This window comes from Strix uralensis, chromosome 6 (genome assembly GCF_047716275.1).
Source record: "Strix uralensis isolate ZFMK-TIS-50842 chromosome 6, bStrUra1, whole genome shotgun sequence".
NCBI lineage: Eukaryota > Metazoa > Chordata > Aves > Strigiformes > Strigidae > Strix > Strix uralensis.
In genome coordinates this window covers 27645383-27666811 of record NC_133977.1, presented here as the reverse complement: position 1 = coordinate 27666811, position 21429 = coordinate 27645383, and the positions used below count along the sequence as shown (strand labels likewise).

The 21429-nt window shown below is 60.4% G+C and overlaps 3 protein-coding genes across 5 annotated transcripts in view; all 3 read right to left on the bottom strand.

Annotated features, from left to right (window-relative positions):
- NHEJ1 (non-homologous end joining factor 1) overlaps positions 1 to 6874 on the bottom strand; it is a 48397-nt gene extending 41523 nt beyond the window's left edge. For both annotated transcript variants that reach the window (XR_012629380.1, XM_074872298.1), the window contains exons 1-5: positions 6807 to 6874; positions 6017 to 6202; positions 4891 to 5100; positions 2662 to 2800; positions 1104 to 1162 (exon numbers count right to left, since the gene is read on the bottom strand). Coding sequence is in view for 1 of the 2 variants with exons in the window: in XM_074872298.1 (XP_074728399.1) it covers positions 1104 to 1162; positions 2662 to 2800; positions 4891 to 5100; positions 6017 to 6202 (594 nt within the window). In the remaining variant the exon portion in view is untranslated. The remainder of the gene's footprint in view (positions 1 to 1103; positions 1163 to 2661; positions 2801 to 4890; positions 5101 to 6016; positions 6203 to 6806) is intronic.
- Positions 6875 to 8825: 1951 nt separating this feature from the next.
- On the bottom strand, positions 8826 to 14444 carry SLC23A3 (solute carrier family 23 member 3). Of its 2 annotated transcripts, XM_074873424.1 has the most exons (12): positions 13406 to 14444; positions 12972 to 13132; positions 12344 to 12438; positions 11934 to 12007; positions 11443 to 11624; positions 11186 to 11309; positions 10694 to 10841; positions 10360 to 10613; positions 10066 to 10171; positions 9822 to 9989; positions 9524 to 9619; positions 8826 to 9345 (listed from the first exon to the last, which is right to left on the bottom strand). In XM_074873424.1, exons 1-12 carry the CDS (start codon positions 13511 to 13513, stop codon positions 9002 to 9004), a joined length of 1860 nt encoding a protein of 619 aa, XP_074729525.1. In that variant the 5' UTR covers positions 13514 to 14444; the 3' UTR covers positions 8826 to 9001. The 2 variants fall into 2 exon arrangements, with proteins under 2 accessions (XP_074729525.1, XP_074729526.1); XM_074873425.1 differs by lacking the exon at positions 12972 to 13132 and having other exon boundaries at positions 13406 to 13496.
- An 80-nt stretch (positions 14445 to 14524) lies between these two features.
- CNPPD1 (cyclin Pas1/PHO80 domain containing 1) lies at positions 14525 to 21320 on the bottom strand. Its single transcript, XM_074873427.1, has 8 exons — positions 21027 to 21320; positions 20690 to 20792; positions 18023 to 18104; positions 17311 to 17431; positions 17088 to 17216; positions 16849 to 16910; positions 16491 to 16608; positions 14525 to 15987 (listed from the first exon to the last, which is right to left on the bottom strand). The coding sequence occupies exons 1-8, from the start codon at positions 21093 to 21095 to the stop codon at positions 15367 to 15369; spliced, it is 1305 nt and encodes a 434-aa protein (XP_074729528.1). The 5' UTR covers positions 21096 to 21320; the 3' UTR covers positions 14525 to 15366.
- Between the last annotated feature and the right edge of the window lie 109 nt (positions 21321 to 21429).

Genomic DNA, 21429 nt, shown 5'->3' with positions numbered 1-21429 from the left:
CTTTGGGAAATTAGCCCTTTCAAAGCATGAAGGATATAAATTACTGTTTAGGAATGTCCTTTCTTTGCCCAGGGTGAATGTAATCTGGCCATGATCATCGGGCCCTAGGCAACCTCCAAGTTGCAGTCCAGCAGTGGATTCATGTCTATCCATCATAACTGGGGGGAAACGAAAGTTGCCTGCACTGGATGCAATGCCTCTCATATAAAAAAGGGAATGTCTCTGAGTTTAGAAACTCTGCAGATGGTTTATTGCTGGCTGTGAAGAGCATTAGCATGTGTCTCACAAAGTGATATCCTCTTGAAGCCCGTGTGACACCACAGATAACCTGGCTGACTCCCTGGTCCCCAGCAGACACCACTGCTCCCCACTCCTGTGCCTTCATAGTGAGCATAGGAACACTCAGAAGCATCCCAAGTCTTTTTATATCAATGAGCATCAATCATTTCTGATGCTGCCACATTGGTTTGAACCATTTTAATGCTTCTGTGATTGTAACAGAAAAGGATCAGAGGAAAGAATCTCTCCTTCCAGACCCAGTTTCTCCAAAGCACATCTGATTTTAGAGCCAAGCATACCAAGGGGAGAGCGGTGGGCACGGCACAGATAACAGGCTGAAAGGCACTTGTTCCCCACAACGCACCATGACAAAGCCACCCTTAAAAGCAGCAGATGAACCAAACAGAGCAGATGGCTTCTCCTCATTCACCTGCTCCCTGCCTGCCATCAACATCGGTATTTCAGGTCCACGGCAAGTGTGGAAGGCAGGTGAGGATGCCGCAGTGATGGCACGCTCCCACGGAGCAGCCAGTCCGGCTCGCACGCCCAGCAACTCCCAGCAGCCAGGCAGTGGTGAGAGGGTGACAAAACACGGTGCCACATCCCCATCCAGCCATGCCAGGTGTGCCCCCAGCTCTGCTCACCCTGCAGACCAGCTGCAAGGACACAAGGAGGGCTTGGGAGAGCCAGTGGTCATTACCCCTTTCCAGGCAAGTCCTGCCATCGCCACCAGTGTCCCCATCCAGCCCGGCACAGGGGCTGCTGGTGCCAGCTCCCCACCACTCCCCTTTGCCAAACACGGGAAGACTTGCACTGCTCCTTACCTCAGCCATGAAGTTCTGCTGAAACATCTTCTCCTGGAAGGGCTCTGTCCGCAAGCGGTCTGCAAGGGAGAGCAGGATCAGCCTGGGCAGCTCTGACCAGACCTCCCACACCAGCTTCCGCTTCCCCTGCCCATGGGGTGAGGGGGCTGCAGGGGAACAGCTCCAGCACGCTCATTCCAGCGCCAGCCGGAGAGCCCAGCAGGCCCCTTGGCCTAGGGACACTTCCCCCGGTTAGCAGAATGTGCAAGGACCACAGGGATGTGGGAGAATAAGGTTGAGCCTGTTGATGCACACAGCAGCCAGGTAGCAGAGCCCAGAGCCCGTCCACACCTGTCCCAGCCCCCTCCTGTACAGCAGAGCAGGGGACAGCAGCAGGACATGCTCAGCGCCATTCCCAGATCTTATAGCTTGAAAGAGCTGCCTGGGGCTGAGCACCACGGGACAGGGGGCTGCTTGTCTCCAGCTGCTTTTCTAGAAGGGTGACACAGCCTGTGGCCTCCTCTCGCAGGACAGGGACAAACCCCTGTTGTAGCTCATTCTGCTCTGCACCTCATTCAAAACTAATTTTTCCCCATCATTGGTAAGATGTTGTCTGGAGAAGCACCTGGCCAGCTTTGCTCAGTAGCACTGGTGCAAAGCTTCCTCCCAGCTTCCTGCCTTGCCCAGGCAAGGGACAAGAGAGGCCACCTGCCAACCAGCATCAGTCCCTGGACCCAAACTGGGTTGTCCTGGCTGTTCCGAGCCCTGAAGAGCCAGCACGCAGCAGGAGAGAGGGGAGCGTGGCTGGCTAACGCAGCTCTAGTGCAGCTGCAGGGTAGATCCAGGCTCCTGTGGTGGGGTACCTGCCATGGGTCAGGGTCTGGACCACATCACCTTCCTGGCCATGATACACAAGTCAGGGCTGCCCCCCATCAGACCCCACATCCCAGAGGGGGCAAGGTTCCTGTGGAAAGGCAGCACGATAGAGCACAGCACTAGCAAGGGATGACCCAAAAAACAATGCCCAGCCAAACTTCATGGGTGGAGGACAACCCCCACACACAAGGTGACTCCCCCAGGCAGGTCCTGACCCATGTCCTACCCAAGGGGGCTTCCGCCCACCCTTTCCCCATGATGGCGAGGTGGGCTGGGCGCTGCAGAGGGGCCCACGCTCACGGCTGCGCTTACCGCAGCGGGGAGAGCCGGGAGCCCCTGGTTGCTCTCCAAGCGCTCGGCGAGCTGCTGCGCTCGGGAAGGGAGCCTGACACCGCTCCAGGGCCGGCCCTCGCTGGCATCCCCGCCGGCTCCTGGGGAGCAGCCAGGTGCTCTCGGTGAAGTGGAGAGCCCCTTGGCGACTCCCCAACTCCTCCAGCTACCGGTCAAGGGCTGTTCCTCCCCCAGCTCTCCCCAGGGGCTGCTCCCCAGCCTTCTGGCTACCGTCTCACTGCCAGCGCAGCTGAACATGAAACACAAGCCTGGCTGGGTAATAGCCAGAGGGAGCAGAGCATGCCAGCCCCGTGCTAAGGAGGAAACTCATTCCCTGCTCACTCCTCTCTTGGCCTTGGGCATCCCTCCTCACCTCTGCTGAGAGTGGCCCCGCTCTCCCTGTAGTCTTCGATCTCAGCATCTTTCTGGATCAGCAAGGAGGTCAGCTCCTGCACCTGGTACTGCAGTGCCAGGCTCATCCGAATCAGGGGCCGCACAAGGTGACGGGACACCTAGGATGGAGAAGGGATGCTCTAGCGAAGGTCCAGGGAGGCACACAGCTGTTCACAGAGCAGTCAAAGCAGGGCAGCCATCAAGGCCCTAGCAAGAGCTGCACCCCAGATCACACACAGCTCCCCAAAATACCCCACATCTCACCCAAATCCAGTGGGAAGCAGTCAAAAGACATGAGCTGGGAGAAGGGAGGCCAGATGGTGTGGGACACATCCCTCCATTCTAGCCCCATCCTTTCACAGCTGGGGCTGCAGCAGGGGAGATTTTGGGTGGGAGAGCCCAATGGGGATAGGGTGCAGGGGTAGGCAATGCTCCATCCACCATTTGGGGTGCAGCAGGAGGCAGAGAGGGCCCCATGTGCCACCCAGATCCTCCCCATGGCTCTGTGCACCCTATGGCATGTTCCTATGCAGGGAACAGGCACAGCTGGGTGAAAAACCAGAAGGACCTGAGGTGTCAAACTGCAGTTTGAGGAACAGGAAAGACTTTCCCAGGGAGGTGAGATCAAAAGTATAAGGGATCCCAACGTGCAGGACTCGCACAGACTGCAGCTCCCCATCACAGCCCACCATGCCCACCCTTAGTTTACGGCCGCACAAGCCCCATGCAGAGCCCTGGGCACATCCCCTGCCCCGGAGCCAGGCTGGGCCACCCGGCACAAGAAGCAGCCTCCTTCCCATCACCTCCCGCAGCCCCTGAGGGGGTGTTTGGGATCCCCCTGCCCCAGCACGCCCCTTGTCTTTGTGGCCAGGCTGAGCCCTCGGGTGAGAGGGCAGCCAACACAGTACTGCTCGTGAAGCCTCCTTGCTCCTGCTGCGAGCCCACGGTGGCCTCCCCGCTCTGCTCACCCCAGGCACAAGCCACAGAGGTGACAGCCATCACCCACCCAAGTGTTCAGAGGGCACCATCCGCTGCAGGGCTGGGATGGGGCAAGCATTTTGCCAGGTGGGCTCCATGCCTGCCTCCAGCCCCTAACCGGTGCTGAGTCGAGCTTAGCAGGGCAGTTGGTCCCCATTCCTGCAACCATGCCAGCCACGCTCAGCACCCCAACTGCTTCCCACCTCCTGGGTGCCTTGCAGACATCCAGCACGTCTCCAAGCAAAAGGAGAGGAGCCGCTACTAGCCAAGACCTGCTGCTTTGCACTTTCTCAGCTCAACTTCCGTGTTTCTTGCCCAGGGGGGGACAACAGGTCCCCAGGACGAGCCGGGACCCCGACTTTATTTGCTCCCCAGTCCAACTTTGAAAGGGAGGAGACACCCCCACAGTAGCTGGGGAGCCCAGTTCTCCTCCCCGTGATGTCCGAGCGCGGCCATTCACGGCGGGGAGAAGGGACGTGCCCCGCAGCAGGACCCGGGGGAGCCGGCAGGAGGGGGGTGTCGGGGATTTAGGGCGATGCCTCCCGCCGGCAGCGGAGCCGCAGGGCCGGTGTCGGGGCCGAGGCCGCCGCCGGAGGCTCCCGCCGAGGCCGTTAGCGGGTGCCGGGCGCCCTCTTGTGCGCGCAGAGCCGCAGGGCCCCGGGGTGCCGCGGCAGGGGGGGGCGGCCCGGACAGCCCCGGCCCCGCAGCGCCCGCCCCGCCCGCCCGGGGTCCGGCGGAGCTGCTGCCCCTGGGTGCTCAGTTTGCGACACCGGGCTCCAGGGGCTGCTTCCCAAAACCCAAAATGTTAGGGAGTCCCGTGGTAAGAGCAGCCCCTTAAAAGCCAGGGAGACCCCACTTTAGTTCCTTCCGTCGCAACAGACGACAGAGTCCTGTGGGGGTACCCACCACTGCGTGCCCCGCTCCACGGCGTGCAGCGAAGGAGAACGGCACCGCTCTGCTATGCGGGGCGCTGGCAGGGCATCACCCCAAACTGAACATCTCCCCGCTGTCTGCGCTGGGCTGACCCTGCCTCGCTGCAAGGCACCAACCAAGGTGCCAAAGCCTCAGTGGGAAGAAACTGGGACAGTGAACCTCAGGAGGGGCAGCAGGCAGAGCCAGGCACCTGAGAGCCACCAGCACGGCCTGAGACCACCCAAAAGCCTCCAAGCATTAGGAGACAATCCTTAATTTTGGCCCTCCCCCTCTCCAAATTCTCTGCAGCTTCACTCACCATCTCCACAGGAGCGGGGCAGCAGTGGAAGTCCCAGTACAAGGGCAGTCCTGAGAGATCGCTCTTCATGTGCAGCTTGAGGCCACTGGCAGTGCGGTGGCAGGAGAAGGAGGTGGTGGTGTCCGGCTCCCCTGTCAGCAAGGGGCACACCAGGTTGCGCAAGCGGTGTAGGAAGGAGGACACGTGGACTGTCAACCGCTTGTTCAGCTCCTGGGGAAAGGCAAGGTTAGGGGTACAGCAACTCCCCAGGGAGCTCAGCCCTGGGAAAAAAGCAGCAGAAACTCCAGCACAGAAGGAGCCAAACTACTTCTGAGTGTGCCAGCGCTGCAAAAAGCCACCCCTGGGCCTCAGCTTCCAGCTCCACAACAGGACATTCCCCACTGGTTCTCCCAGGCCAGCCAAGCTGGGAAGGCCCCCCTGCCCTGCCAGTCCAGGAGAGCCCAGCTGGTAGGCAGGGTGCGATGGGCTCCACTAGCACATCTGCCCCACATGCCACCACGAGTGTCACAGGCTGGCTGAGAGCTGTCACAGCTCAGCTCACCTGCCAGAGCTGGGGGATGGCTGCCACCGCATGCCCACCTCTCCTGCCACCAGCTGCTCAGCACAGCCATTCTGTGACAGCGGGACATGGCAGGTAGGGGTGGCACATGAGGGTCTGGGCACACAGGCTAGGGTGAGGGGATGAGGCATGGCCCCATGTGTTTTGGGGGCTGTGCTGACAGGACATCCCAAGAGAACTTGTGCCTGACTGTGAACATGAACAGGAGTCTCTCTGTCACTGGTGGGAAGGCAGCCTTGTTTCAAGCTCCTTAGTACACTGATCCTGGGGAAACTAGCTGCCCAAACAACCCACTAGTGAAATGAGTGTGCTGGCCTCAGCATGCAGCCCCAGTGAACACCTGGCTGCCCTGGGCATGCTAAATAGCCTGGTCCACTCTCCCAGGAGGAGGGTGCTCAGCCAACTGGGGTGAGATCGCTTGGGCAGAGCCACCTGGGGGCTTCCCAGGCCAGGTTTTTGCACCCAAGCTCTGTCAGATCTAACAGCCACCGTGTCACCAAGCATTTTATGCTGGGACATCAGCTGTTGCAAGGAGAAAAGGAGGTCCCTGACTTTCCAATCACTCACCTTGGACCTTTGTCTCACAGTCTCGGCGTCTGCACTCTCATACCAGACACTGCTGAGGTCAGAGATCAGCAATATGTAGCCAGTATCCCTGAAGCTCGCTTTGGCAAGAAAAGCAGACTCGCCAAAGCAAACAGAAGCCCAGGGCTGTGTCAAGAGGCTGCTCTCCAGCTCCTCAGAGCCCTCCATCTGCAAGAGAGCAATAAGGTCTCTGCCTCACCTCCCACTCAGGAAGAGTCCAGTCCCTGGGGTGGCCTTACGGGGACCCTTGGCTCCTGCTGGCCCCTCCATGATGCCAGCCCCACCTCACTGCCCGGAGGTGAGGATGCTCAGCCAGCTCTGGTCACACACATCCCTGCACATGCATGCAGCTCTGCTGGGGCGAGCATCTTGGGGAGCTCTGTGCAGGGCAGTTCCTACCCCAGCTCACACTAAGCACCCCAAATGTATCAGCAGACACGCAGTAATGTAACTGCTGCCTCCCCGGCATTATCCGGTGCTTGCTGCCATTAACACAGCAAGACCTCTACGCCTAAATTAATACTCAAACTACCCCGCTTGCACCGGGACTGGCAGCAGGACACTGCAGCCCTCCTCCTGCTCAGACACCCCATCCCAGTGCTCCATGTGAGCCACACGCCGTCCCCTGCCTGCACTGACACAGGCAGAGTGCCGGCAGCACCCCGCGACACCGCGAGCACTGCTGCCTCCCGCTCCTCCCTGCCAAACACGCGGGGACCCATCGTCCCCGGGGTGCCTGCAGGACTGGGGCTCTGCGGAGCCGCGGAGTTACCCGAGGGCAAGAGCAGCCGCCAGGCCGAAGGCTGTCGGGGCGAGGGGCTTTGTAGCGGCGAACGATGCCGGGCCGGAGGCGAGGGCCAGACTACGGCTCCCGGCATGCTGCTCTCTTCCGCAGCATGGCGGGGCCGGGGCATGCCGGGATGTGCAGCGCCACGGGCCACGGGCACGGGGAGACGGCCATGGCTGGGACTTCCTCAGGGCCCTGGGAGCGACTGCTCTGGCTCCCTCGCCTGCTGACAAGGGACCCGAGCTGGCGTGTCCCTCTCGAACTTCCCCAGTTGTCACAGGAGGTGCCACGGCCAAGACACACAAGCGATAGGGACTGAAATGCCTTAAAACTTTGTTTTGCGCTCGCTCCTGTTACGAAATGTCCTGGTACAAGCACCCAGCTGGGGGCAGCCCCTGGGCTGCAGGCACGATGGTACAGCCCGGAGAAGCAGCAGCAGGCGGGGGCTCCTGTCCCTCGGCCCCAGCAGCTGCAGGGTGCCCGTGCAGGCACGGCACAGGGCATGCACCTGCACCACTGCTCTCCCAGGCTTGTGCTGGGACTCGGCTGCTGCACCCCAGCAGGCCCTGCATAGCTGGGGGTGCAGGTGCCTGTCCCCCACGCCTGGGGACTGGGCCTACACGGCGCCACAGAACAGGGCTGTGCCAGCCTGGCAGAGGCCGTGGATACCATGCATGACCCAGCCTGCTCCACACTGATCCCCCCCCCCCCATCCTCAGCACCCCACACATTGCTGACTGTGATCCCCCACCTGCACCCCATGCATTGAGGCTACCCCCTGCACCCATGCAGTGCCCCTCCCTTTACACTTTATTCACACACACACACACACTCCCCCCCACTCTCCCTACCGTGCAGGCTGCAGCCGCCCCCAGGGTGGGGCCAGGGGAGGGTGATCACCCCAGAGGCTTTATATGGCAAGGGGGTGCCAGGGGAGGTGGGAGCAGGCCGGGGCTCTGCAGTGCAGGACAGATGGGGTTGCAGTGCTAGTTTAGGGTGCAGGAGGGTTTGGGTGTGGGTCCCAGTTGGGCTTTGGGCACAGCTGGAGTGCAGGGAGGGGTTGGGGTGCAAGACCCAGGTGGGGTGTTGGCTGGGTGAGGCCAGGCTGTTCCTGGGCATTGGGGGGCTCCTTGGGACCAAGTGGAGAAAGCAGCCACAACCTGGAGATCTGGTCCAGCCCGAGCAGGTCACTCCCATGGACCAGCTCCATCATCCTCCCAGCCCAAGTCTGTCCTTCCTCCAAGCTTGCACCCAGGGTCAGCTTGCATCACTCAAGGGCTGCAAAGCCCCAGCCTTTCCTACTACAGTTCTGGGCTTTGGCAGGCCAGTTCAGACTGGTGGAGGCAGCACAGGGCCCTGCCAGTGGACTCTGAACTGCTGCAAATGCTTGGAGCAGCAAGGGGGGCTGGTGCAGACTCTGCTGCAGTTGGCATAAGCAGCCAGCAGCAGGAAACAACCCAGGTGCTGAGTTTAATCACAGGGGTCAAAGGTGATGTTTTCTTCCCCAGAGAAATCTGCTGCTGGCTGGTTCAGCAACAAGAGCAATACCTGGGGGGCAGTTAAGTGGTGAGCGCTGCTGGGACCAACCCGCTGGAGGTGAAGGGGGTTCACTGTTTTAGGGAACTGAGCTGAGCTGTACTTCTAGCCTGGAGCATCCTGGTGTGCCAGAACCAGGACATTACTATACACCTGGTGCCACAGGCATCGAGGGGCAATGGGCACAGCTGGGACAGGGCTGTGAGGAGGTGAAGAGCCAGCCCTTTCTGAGCGCTGTGTCAGCAGGTGAGCAGAGCCTGGGGCAACAGCCCTTTGGGGCTGGCCAAAGCACTGAGCCCTTCCCTGGCCACATCCTGAAGGTGATGGTGGGCTTTGGGGGCACCCCTATCCCCAGCTGCAGTGGCACTATGTGGCCATGCCCTTCACAGTCACAGTCCTCAGGTCACTGGGGAGGGTGGGCTGGCATCTCCAAGGCAAAGGGAAAGGAAACCCCTAGAAAGGCCAAAGTTGGTTGAAGGTTTTTATAGCTCTTCCCAAGCAGGGAAATGGGGTTCGTGCTGGGAGTGTGGAAGTGCAGGCCCCCTCCAGTCCGTGTGGGCTTTAGAAACAAGGAGCACAGTGGCTCACAAGCTGCCTTGGGGGCACAACCCCAGTCCCCCATGAGGTGTCCCTGCACTGTGGGGTCAGGCCACAGTGTGCCACATGGGCATCTCTGTCTCACTCTGCCTCCTGGCCAGCTGCAGCTCCCCTGAGCCAGGTTTGGGGAGCAGGTGTGTCCCTTCCCCTGGGGCAGCAGTCCCCTCCTCAGTGGCACAGCTGCCCTCCTCTTCCTTCTCCTCCTCATTCCCTGGGCAGAGGAAGCAGCAGGGGAAGGGTCTGTAGGAAGACGGCAGCAGCCTCCTCAGCCCAGGAGGGAGCCCGTATGCCTGGCTGGCTTCGCCCCTCTCTCCACGAGTGTGGCGATTGCCTGCCTCAGCCTTTCGCAGTGCCAGCTCAGACTGGAGCAGCCCTCGCTCCTCCAGGGTTCCTGCAAGCAGGGCAGCGGGTAGTGAGATAGGAGCCCCTTCCTCCAGCCTCACCCTCCCAGCCCCGGGACCCCCAGCAGGGCTGCCTGGAGGCAGAGCCAGGGGTTCAGGGACAGTCCCGTGGCCAGATCCAGCCCTCAGAGCAGAAGCTCACACAGAGCACCTAGAGCAGCCACTCACCTGAGACTGTGTTCTCCAGGAAAAATGACAAGAAGCCAGTTAAGAAGACAGGTACCATGAGCAGAGAGAGGAAGAGGAGGTCCAAAGGCACCCAGCCTATGGGGACAGTGTCAGAATCACCCAGGATGGCCCAGCCCAGCAGCGGGGAAGGGGCAGGAGCTGCCACAGCAGATCCAGAGGTTAGAGAGGGAGCTGCCTGCTGACATGAGCCAACTCAGCCTCCCCGGACATCAGAGATGTGTGGTCACCATGTCACGGGGCCTGAGGCTTTGCCTCTCCTGGGGAATGTCCCCAATACCTGTGGTCAGGTGAGCCGGAGCCGCACTGAACCACCGCGGCACCAGCAGTGCCATGAACATGGTGAAGCCGACGATGAAGATGTTCCTCCCTGAGTCAATGTCTGCATACTGGAAGTAGGAGATCCCCGTGCCCACAGCCACGGCATAGGTGACACAGAGCACCCCTCCTGCGAGGGGGCAGGAGTCAGGCAGTGCCAGGCAGGCTGCAGGTACCACAGCACAGGGGAAGGGCAGGGAACCCACCATGAACCGCCAGCGGGATGCGGGTGAGGAGCCCTGCCAGCCTCGGGGACATGCCCAGCACCACGCATGCCAGGGCGCTTACTTGCACCGAGAGGAGAGAGCCAGCCTGGCAGAAAAGACAGAAAAGTGAGGATAGGGAGCATCACCCCCCACTCTGTCCCCCCATCTAGCCATACAGACCTGCCTTTTGCAGTGCTGGCTCAGTGACAGCTTGGGTGCTACAGGTCCCCCACACCTCCTGCTCCACTGCCTCCCATCCCTTGCAGACCTTCCTCCACCCCACCCCAGGCATACCTGTGTGAGGCCAGTGGCGCAGGCATTGGCGATGCTGGTGGCTGTGCCCCCCGGGGTGCCCAGCAGCCCTGCCAGGAGGCTGCCCAGCCCTTCCGTGCAGAGTCCCCGGTTGCAGGCATAGGGGGGCAGCCTGGGGGCTCGCAGCAGCCTCCCGCACAGCACGTAGCAGCCCACCGAGTTCATGCTGCAGTTGATGGCCATGGCGATGCCCACTGCCAGCACCCGGGGGGTGAGAAGCGGCCACCCCCACTCGCCTGTAGTGGAGGGAGAAGGGACAGGTGATAGAGGCCCTGGCCGAAGGCGGATGGCTGCACCCAGCCCTGCTGCCCCCCACCTGCGTAGGGGATGCGGACCCAAGGGCCATGGAAGGTGCTGTTGGCCCAGGACAGCTGTGCCATGGCCAGGTCCAGTGATTCCCAAGGGATGTGGAGGTGACTAAGGATGGCACAGACGATGCAGACACCAGCAAACGGGAGCAGTACCTGCAAGGCAGCAAGGGGACCCTCAGCAGGGGACCCTCCTCCTCCCCTGGCCAGCACCCCATCTGCTGTGCCCCAGACAGCAGGTCCTTGTCCTATCACCTCTCCCAGGGAGCCATGTCACATCTCCCTGAAACCCTGCAGGGAGCATCCGAGGCTCTGCTGCTCCAACACCCTCAAGTGCAGGTCTCCTGCACTTCCCCAGCAGCATGCACACCCTGGGAGCTGCACCAGCACTTCTCACCCCTGCCTCTGCTCCCAGCACCCAGCTCTGGCCCACCTAACCCCACACTAAGGAGAGAAGCTTGGGCACAGCAGAGGGAGCAGGGGCAGACAAGCCACAGTACCGAGAACGTGCGCAGGGTGGGGACAGACAGCTCCATGGAGCCCCCCTGAGCCCGGGGCCAGGTGCAGAAGGGCAGACGGCAGGACCCCAGGTGCTGGGAGAAGGTGACAGCGAGGAGCATGAGCCTAGGAGAGGGAGCACAGGTCACCACGCAGCAGTGATGGGGCCCCAAACATGTGCCATGCACCATGGGGAGGCCCCACTTCTGTCCCCACAGGAAAGGGGCTGCACACCAGTGTGGCCCTCACGCTCACATACAGCAGCGCTACCCCCCAGTTAGTGGAGCAGAAGAAAGCAGCCTCCTTGTATGTGGACAGCCCAATGATGGAGAGGCTGGGGGCCAGGACCATGGGCCCACAGCGCTGGGCTGCCCACCCACACACACCAGACACTCCCAGTGCCAGCTGAACCAGCCCAGAGACCAGCACGGCTCCAGAGACCTGCAGGAGGAAAGGATGGGACCCATGGGGCAGGATACATGGAGAACAGCCCAACACCTCCCCTTGGCCACACTCCCACAGCCCCAGTAGCATCACTTGTTCCCCATGCTCCGCTCACCCCAGGCCCAGGGGAACATGCACCCACACACACCATGGTCCCAGTTGCCTTTGCACATCCCCTTATGCCCCGCTATTCATGGCAATCCCCAGAAGGGCTGGAAAATGAACTAGAGGTGCAGGGATGGGGTGACAACTGAGGTGTTGGTAGAGCAGGATGGGGACCCCCCAGCCCAGTGCAGAATCACCCACCTCTTGCAGTGAGGCAGCCCGGCTGCCTGCAGCAGTGCAGTGGGGTGAAGGGCAGGGACTGGCCACCACCGTGCCTGGAAGGGAATTTCAGAGGGATATGATGCATGTAGATGCTGGGCTTCTGGAGCTGGGTCCAAGAGCATGCAGGGCAGAGGCTGCTGGCTGGAGAAGGGCCAGTGTGCCAGCATCCCCATCCCCTTAAGCCCTGACCCTGGGGAGACAACCAGATGAATTGTGGGTGCGCTCAGGGGTGAGTAGGGTGCTGTGCACCATCACCAGAGGGGCCAGCAGGCAGGACCCCTTGCTACCCCTCATCCCTCCTCTGTGTGCCAGGCACCTCGTCACTGCTGTTCCCCTGGCGCTGGCATGGCCCAGGCCCCATGGGACGCAGGCTCCTGCGCTGTACTCACCGTTCCTGTCCATGTCGGCACTGAGGGACAGGTGGGAGCTCAGCACCATGGCAGGGACCAGGTACTCGAAGGATGGGATTTGGACCAGTGGCAGCCTGGGGAAGGGGACAGCAAGGGCACGTTAAGGAGGAAAGAGGGGACAGAGCTGCTCCCAAAGCCCTGGCTGCCAGAGGAGCGAGGGATGGGAAGGAAAGGAGATGAGAACCCCAAAGTGGCAGGAGGTCACCTCACATCCCAAATATGCCCTAGCACATCCCAAGCAGCAGCACACAGGCTGTGCGCAGAGGTCAGGGGCTTTGTCAAAGCACACACCCAGCCCCTGCATGGGGCATGGGCAGCACAGGCACCGGGAGGTCTGGAGGAGCTGCGAATGATGCTGGAGCAAGGCAGCGAGGAGCTACAGGGAAAGCACAGCAGTTTTGCTAGAGGGACATGTGAGAGAGGAGGATGCAGTGATGGCAGGGAGGGGACAACTGTGCAGAGATGCAGGGCAAGGGGTTGCCCTCGTGCCCCTTCCCACCTCCAGCAAAGCCTATCTTCCCACAGCCTAGGAGGGGGCAGACATGCACTGCCACGGCATCACCCTCCTCCTGGCAACAGCTGCATTCCCTTTGCCCCCCTTGCTCACCGGCTCCCCAGGGTGGTCTGCAGCACCGTGGAGATGCCACAGGCAAAGAGGCTGCGTGCCAGCAGCTCGCTGATGGCCTGGGCATGGGGCAGCTCCTCAGGCAGCGTGGGCAGCAGGAGGAGGTGGAAGATGCAGAGCAAGGAGGCCTGCACGGCCAGGTGCTGTGCGAGGAAGAGAGGGGGTGCTTGTGACTCCCTGTAGCACCCAGAGCTGCAGCCCCCTGTGCCCAGCTCCCCGAGTGGGTCCCTGAGTGCTCACTGACACCCCCTGGGCAGCGCCCACCACTGCCCACTCCCCTCCCAGCACACCCTGGCCAGAGCCCCACTCACCCCTTGCCTGGCAGGATGCGGCCCCTGCCCTGCCACCTGCAAGGATCCCAGCCCTCTTCCCCATCACCCCATCTCTCTGGCCGCTCACTATGGTCCCACCCTTACCTGAAGGGCTAAGCAGCAGCTCAGCATCCAGGAGCACATCTTCTGCAGGGAGCAGGATACAAGCACAGGGCTCCTGGTACCAGATGCTCCGCAGTGGCCCCCATTCATGCTGCTGCCTCCCCGCACTGCTCCTGTTTGCCGTGCAGAGGGGATGGACAGGTTGCCCCTCCACACCTACCCCAAGGGCTCCTCACAGCCCTCGCACAGCTGAACTTCCACCTTCTGCAGGAGCTGCCCCAGGGTTAGCGATTAACTCGAGTTGGTGAGTAACCTGCCCTTGCAGCCAGGAATGCAAGTGTCACCCTGGGTTGTCACTGCAAGGGCCAAGTGACAGCCACCCACAGCCAGGACACTGGTGCAGTGCCAGCTGCCCCCAGCCCAGGTCCCATCACTGCCTCTTGTGGTACACGGGGCAGGGACCAGGTGGGCCACAGCACGGACACCTCTTCCTGTGTGTCTGTGCCCCCCAGCAGCATCCTCCAGCTCCAGCGTGCCCGGCCCATGCTTCTTCCTCCCCAGCACCGCACCCCTCTGCCCTCCTGGTCCAGCCCTTCCTCACCATCAGGCCTGAAGAGTCTGTTAAAAGCTGCACAGACCCCTCCCAGGTCCTGCCATTCCCCTGTGGGCATTGTGTCCACACCAGGACAGGGTCTACCACATCCCCCATGCTCCTAGGAGGGCACTGAATCCTGCCACTGGACAAGGATGCCAGGGCCAAGAGCTGCCCGCTTGGCTGGGAAGGCTCCCAAGGGAGCACAGGCAGAGGATGCTCATGTTTTTGTCCCAGGGCAGAGGTGGCTGTGCCAGCAACCACAACGGTGACCCTGCTAAGCCCTTGCTTCTCAGGGCTCACTCATTAACTGGACAGACTTCGGAGAGCAAAGAGCAGTGGAGACCACGCATTCCCAAGGATGGGGAACCTCCTCTCTCCCGCTGCTCCTGCCTTCCCTAGGCACCAGATCCAACATCCCTCCTGTCACCAGGCCTCACAGTGCTCCTGAGCTCACTTGCAGCAGGCAGGGTCTGCCTTGCAGAGCGGCTCAGAGAGCTGCATCAATGGGGCTCCGCAGCGGGGGAGGCACGCTGCCGGCACGGAGCAGCTCAGCAGGACAAGGCAGGTGCACAGCAAGAACTACTTTTATTGGAAGAGATTTTGCATCTACAAAAGAGTGAAAAAACAGGTGTAAAATCCGCAGTAAAAAGAAGGGGCACAATGAGCTGGGCTGGTCAGCAAGACAAGGTGCCTTCTCTCCACCCTGAGGAGCAGTCAGGCACTGTTTGCTCACAGCCACAGACAGCTGGGGTTTGGGATGGGGTCACAGAGCACCCCAGTTTCAAAACACTCAACACAAGCAGGATAAGGAAGCTCAGCCTTAACCACACCTCACCACCTCCAAGCCCAGCAGGGCACAGCCACATCAGGGTCCCCTCTTGGTGTGACCCTCACACCTCCCAAGAAGTGGCCAGCAGTCCCCAAGGGGAACTGCTGCTATGGCCAGCCAGCTCAGGCTGCTCACAGCTACCTGCTTCAACCTCCTCTCCCCTAAACCAGGCACCCTAACCCCCCCACTGGGGTCACTGCCCCAGCCCCTCCACCCTGCACACACACAGCCCCAGCATCCTACATCCCACACTCCACCTATGCCCAGCACCACCAAGGGCCACCCACTCACTGTAGGAAGAGGTCCAACACCCCCCTTGCCCTAGCACCCCACCCCAAGGGCAACCCATTTCTACCCTCCAGCACCTCAAAAGCAAGCCAACTCTGCCCCAACCTGTCCCAGCAGCCCTAAAAGTGACAGACACTCCTGCCCTGGGTGGGGATACACAAATGCTGGTTTGGAAGTAACGCAGGAGCCTCCAGCCCCATGTGGCCCCAGGGATCAGGGGTCCCAGAAGTGCAAGGAAGTGAGTTGTGTCACACTAGGAGGGAAGAGGAAAGGGGCTGCTGCCCCGTGCTCCTAGCTGGGAAAAATGAAGCTCTTGATTCTACCAAGATCCATGGCAGTGTGCAAGGAGCACTGGCTCAGCCCCAGGGGGTCCAGCCAGTCCTTGCGACCAGGGGCTGCATCCCATGTGGGGCCCGCAGCAGCTGAGCAGGCATGGCAGTGGAGCGCCAGAGGAGCGGGGAGCACGGCGAGTCCAGAGGGGCCAGGCTGGCCAGAGGCGGTACAGTTAGATCTCTCACAGGCGGTGGGTACTCTCCGGAAGGGGCCTTGCAAAGGGCTCCTGTGTTGGGCTAGATCAGGCGCCTTTGGGTAGGACAGAGCAGTCATCACGCTGCCCCACAGGTAGAGTGCAGTCGCTGTGACACCCCCACGACGCAGCTCCTCCGTCATCTCATTCTCCCGCAGGCAACGGGCGCTGCTGGCTGAAGAGACGTCAGGCAGCCCAGGCTGGGGCTGGTCAGGGGCCGGGGCTGGCTGGGCAGCCAGCTGGCAACTGCCCTCCTCAGGGAACAGCACAGGCCGGGGGGCCGCAGGGCTGACACTCCTCATGCACACGGACCGGTGCACCACAGTGACGGAGGCGAAGACAGCCGCGAAACCGGTCAGGTACACCACGCCCAGGAGGCAGGCCAGCTGCAGAGAAGCCAATGGTTAGCCCAGACCCCCCCAGCAGCCCCCACAGCTAGCTGTGACCCAGCGTGGCCACGCATCAACCCAGCAGCCGTAATAGCAACTGGCACCACCACTACCAGGTGCCGGGGAGCAGGCAGCCACGCAGCTACCGGTGGGTGGCACACAGCCTGGTCAAAGCAGGGCCTAAATACCACAAAACAAAATGCCTCAACGAAAACTGAACCACCAAACAGTTCCTGTTTGAATCCCCAGCCAGCACCCAGTTCCCTCCATGCCACCACCACGAATTGTGGGGCTGTGGTCCAGCACAAGACACAGACTAACCCACCCCCAGGCTGCAGTGCCTCAGGCTGCACATCAGCATCTTCTGGCTTCTGAAAGTTTCCCTTTCCAACAGGAAACAAAACAAGCTGCTGCTCCCAGTGGTAAAGAGGGTCCTGATCCAAACCCACAGCCTGCTGGGTCCCATGTTCTTGCAAGTAACTGCTGTCCCAGGCCCTTACCTTCACCACTTGCTGGTAGAACTGGCCCAGAACATGCTGCCACATGGACTGCTCCATGAGGACACACAGATCTGTGTAGGTGAACCAGCCACGCCACATGCCCTGCTTTTCTGCCACGCTGCAGGAAAAAAAAAAAAGGGAATGGTAGATGTGGCATGGACCTTCCCCATCAGAGGCTTCAGTCCAGGCAGGCTTGGAGAAGACCCCGCTCAAGGTCTGTGGAAGGGAGCTGCAGAGCCTAGCAAAGGCTCATGGGTACCTCAACCTTTTATTTCACTGCAGCAGGGCTAGCTCTGAGCAGGGGCAAAGCTGGGGCTGCAAGGCGGATGAAAGGCTCACCCCCACTCCACACACCTACCGTCCTTCCAGCCAGCTCAGCACTTCAAACAGCTCCCGGGGATCTGTGTAGAGACTCCAGTCCTGTGGGGACAGCAGTGAAAGGTCAGCACAGTCAGGGCAGGCCACCCAGCACCCAGACACATCCTTCTCTATTCCTTCATGGGAGTACGTGGTGGAAAACCAGAAATCCAGACTCCCCTCAACACCTCCTTTGCCCCACTCTGTGAAATAGTTGGCCACAGTGACAGCCCCACTTACAATGGCACTCAGGAAGTTCATCTCCAGTGTGTTCATGGTCTGGACGTCCACCTTCCCTGCTGCTCCCCACTCGTCGTTGAACACCTCCTCCTCCTCACCCTCATCATACAGGTACTTACTAGCAACCATCTAAAAGCAGCACAAAGGACAGGATCTCAGTCCTCCCTGCATTCCTCCAGGCCTCCCTCCAAACCAGTGACCCCCCCAAGCCCACACTGCTCACCATGGAGATCAGGAAGAGGTCTGAAGAAGAGATCTGCTGGAGGTATTCAGGGTTCCGGTGCCGGAGTCTCTCAATGTAAACCAGTGCCAGCATCATGGAGCAGGGCGAGATGCAAGCTTCCCTATGGGACAGGCCAAGAACCAACCTGAAGGTTATCTGTGTGCTCCAAACATCCCAGCCACCATGGCACAACTTGGCTGCTCCCTCCCCATGTAGGTAGTGGGGGGGTTTAGTAAACAGACAGCTAGATACATCCCAGCCTTGCCAGATCCATGCCAGCTGTCCTGAGCTGCAGCAAGAGAAAGCACAAGGGACACAGGGTGGAGAACAGAAAGTCCTGGCTCCTGTTCCCAGGCACAGCCAGCTCCAAACCGAGCAGCCCTGCCTGCAGTCCGGCATGCTGCGAGGGCTTGGCTGCCAAGAGCAGACCCAGGGTTCAGACCTGGCCACCCAGTGAGCTGCAGATCCAGCCAGTACAGACTCCCAGTAACAAGAGCACCCCTGCACCCCAGAGAGCAGGATGAACCTGAAGTGGGCCTGACTGGAAGTCACTGTGACTGCTGGCCTTGCCACCTGTCCCCAGCTCCTCTTTGACACTCATCAGTCCTAAGCACAAAGCCAGTGCTGGCCCAGGGGACAGAAATGAGTCATAGGTGAGACCAGAGCTCCTAGTTCTGACATGAGACATGAAGAGGCAGGTTTTGCTTCTTACCGAGATACACGAGACACATATTTCTTCTGGAGTCTGCGGATAGGGCTGGGAGCCACTTTCTGCAGCAATTCCACGGCAATATCTAGGACAAAAAAGCAGCAAAAAGGTTCAGCCCCATATGGCACAGTCCACCCCCACCTCTCCCCTTCTCCCCACAAGCCCATTGTTTGCTCAGCCCCTCAAGTTTAATTTAAACTATGAAGGTAGGACAGGCCTTATCCAAAGTCACGGATGAGGGAGGAACAAACAAATAGGCATGACAGCCAGACCAAAGCAGGACGAGGATGTGAGTGTCCAAGGCCCAGCAGCAGTGTCAGATCCAGATTAGCTTGTCTGCGTCACAGGGAGTTACCAGCAGTCAGCTGCAGAGAGGCTAACGCTCTCCCTTCACCCTGCAGGGCCTCAAGCAGCCCTTTCGGAGGCTTTCTAGGACCTGACGCCAACATCACGTCTTCCCAGTCCTTTGCTCCCCTCCAACAAGCATCATCCTCCTCCTCCAGAGCTCATCAGCACTGATCCAGCTTCCCCTAGACCACAGCCCCAGTGTCCCAGAGACAATTATGGACAGTGTATTCATGTAAGCAGGAGTCCAAAGGCACTAATATGGTATGGAAGCAGCGATATGGTATAACTGCAGCTGATCTCAGCCCATTTCCCCCACACTTATGAACGTGCCTCAGCATTCAAGCACTGAAAAGGCCAGAGACTGACAGATGCTGGCAGATGGCTTCAGCAGTTCCCACCTCACTTCTCAATGCAATAGGGCCAGCTGGGAGCATCCCAAACAGCACTACAGTCTGATGCCTGGTGAGAAGTGTTTGACAAGCAACTCCAGCTCCCTTTTGTTGCTTTTTTTTTTTTACTCTTGGTCGACAGAGTTGAGTGCAGAGGTTGAACCAGCAGCCTTGTGTTTCCAGCTCCCAAGGGAAGCATCACCCCACCACCTCTTCTCTCCACATCCCTCTTTTCCATGTCTCTCCAGCAACTAAGAGAACATGTGCAGTCCCACAGGAATTATTTGCCCAACAGCAGTCACCAAGCTCAGAAACACGCCACTCGAAGGGACCTCCCCTAGGTCATTCAAGCCACAGCACCACTAGGATCCACATCCAGGCAGACACAGCTCCAGGCTCTCACACTGCTGCTGCTCTCTCTGCCCTGCTTGGCCACCCTCATGCCACCACACCAGCCACTACAGAGGCAGCAGAGATGCCCTAAGTGATGGAAAGTGAATGAGGCTACCCAGGCTCTATCCTGACATGAAACTTAATTCTTCAGGCCACAAATCCAACCCATGACAATATGTCCTGCCCTAGAGGGCACAGAGAGCAGCTGATCACTGTCCCCATCTCACAGTCACGGCACGCTGAGTGCGGTTATGGTTCCTCCTCTCCAGAAGGAAGAAATTCACTTTGCAACCTCTCACCTCAGCCAGCCCCATATTGCCTCCTGCGACTGGCCCCTGATGCCAAAGACCTTTTCCAGGTTCTCCTGCTACTCTGGACTCTCCCCACAACTGCTTTTATGTCATCTGAAGAGCAGTGCCATAAACTCACCATGTAGGAAGAGCACAGCTGTGCCAAGACAGATGCCATAGTCCTAGGTCCCACTTTTTGACAGCAGCTGATAGAGCTGGTGAAGGAAGGCTGTGAGAGCATATAAACCCACAGGGATATTCTCTGTGCATCGCTCTCACCCCCAGCTGCGGGAGCCGAGGCATTTCCTGGGTGCAAGGCAGTCTTTATAGTTAATAGCCCTCAACAGAGTCTTCTCCCATGAATGTGCCCTTTGAACTTTCAACACTAGTAGCATCCTGTGGAACAGTCCCATTTCGCATCCGGGTGTGACACCAGCCCCAAAGATGAGCCACGTGCCTCCCTCGCACCACCCCGTCAGAACTCGTGACTCCCAGCAGTGCACAGGCAGCTGGCTGCCCTGCCTGGCCCTGCTCCGTCACCACACACCCAGCATCCCCCTCCTCGATGAGGTATGTCACACGCAGCCTCTTGGCAACTTCAGAACATTTCCCCAAATCTATCACAAGAGTTCTGAATGCAAGCACACTGCCCTATCCACTCAACACCCCCCACAAGCTGTGTGAGCATGCAGCTAACGCTAACACAACCACACTGTGAAGGCCCTCCAGCAAACCACTGCTTGCCCTTGACCACTCCTCTCCACTATCACCTGCACCAGATCCCCAGCCTCAACCCAGCTGCATCTTTCTGCTCCCCCAAACACTACTGACTCAACAGGAAAAAAAAATGCAATCCAGAAAACACACAGCAGGAACTTGTCCCCTTGGTGGTCATAACTAGAAGTTAAACTCCCCGGTACTTTGCAGAGCACAAGAAGTTGTCCAATACACCTTTCATCAGGGACAGGGACACAACTTTCACTGCCAAAGAATTCGCAAGCAACCTAAAGGCCTCTGCACACCAGCGAGGTGCCAAAAATGCAGCAGTGGGCCAGACAGGGCAATAAAACAGAGAGCAGGAGCCATGAGGCTCTGGCACCCTGCCTGCTGCGCTGTGCAGCGCGAGGAAGGCTGGGCAGGGGTGGGATTTGGCGCTGGGGAGTGAGCGGCTGACTTGCTGGTCTCAGCCCCTGGGCTACTTCCAAACCTCTTGACTCAGCATTCCCATCTGGGGACACTGAGCAACCCACCTGCTACAGGGCTGGAGAGATTATCCAGGCTGCAGTCTTTGTCCCAGCCATAATAGAGCCGCTTCCGCACTCTCTCGCTCAGCTGCTGGTGTCTGGGCAGGAACTGGGGGCAGACAGGGGAAATGTGAGAAACGCCCAGAGTGCTCCGCACCCCAACCCAGCTTAGGGGTACACCGGGCCCGGCAGACCACCCAGGCACCCAGCCAGGGGCCCGGGCATGCGGGCACACGGCGTTGCCCACGGCCGGGGATTAGGGGGGCACGCCCCACACGCAGGCGGGGGGACAGGGTGGGCCGGGGACACCGGGAACCACCAGAGGTGCCCCGGGGGGACTCACCGTGAACTCCTGGAACCCGCTGAGGGAGAAGGTGCCCTCCTCGTCCAGCAGCAGCCCGTCGAGCTCCATCCCGCCCACCCCCAGGGCAGGGGGTGCCGGGCCGGCTCCGAGACCGGGTCCCCTCCGGTGGCTGACGGGTGCCGGGGCCGCTCGGGGGGGCGTAGGACCGGTGCCCTCCGGGACGCCCGGCTGCAGCGAGGCCGGGTGCGGTGACCGGAGCGGAGGCCGCAGCACCGCCGCTGAGCCGAGTGCTGCCGCGCGCCTTCCTCTTCCGGCGCAGGGGCCGCGGCCTAAGGCGCGTCTGCGCAGAGCGCTCCGCCTCACCCCGTCCCTGCCGCGGCGCATGCGCGGCCGGGCCCTCCCCGCCGCGGGGCGGGCTGCGCATGCGCGCGGCGCCAGCGGC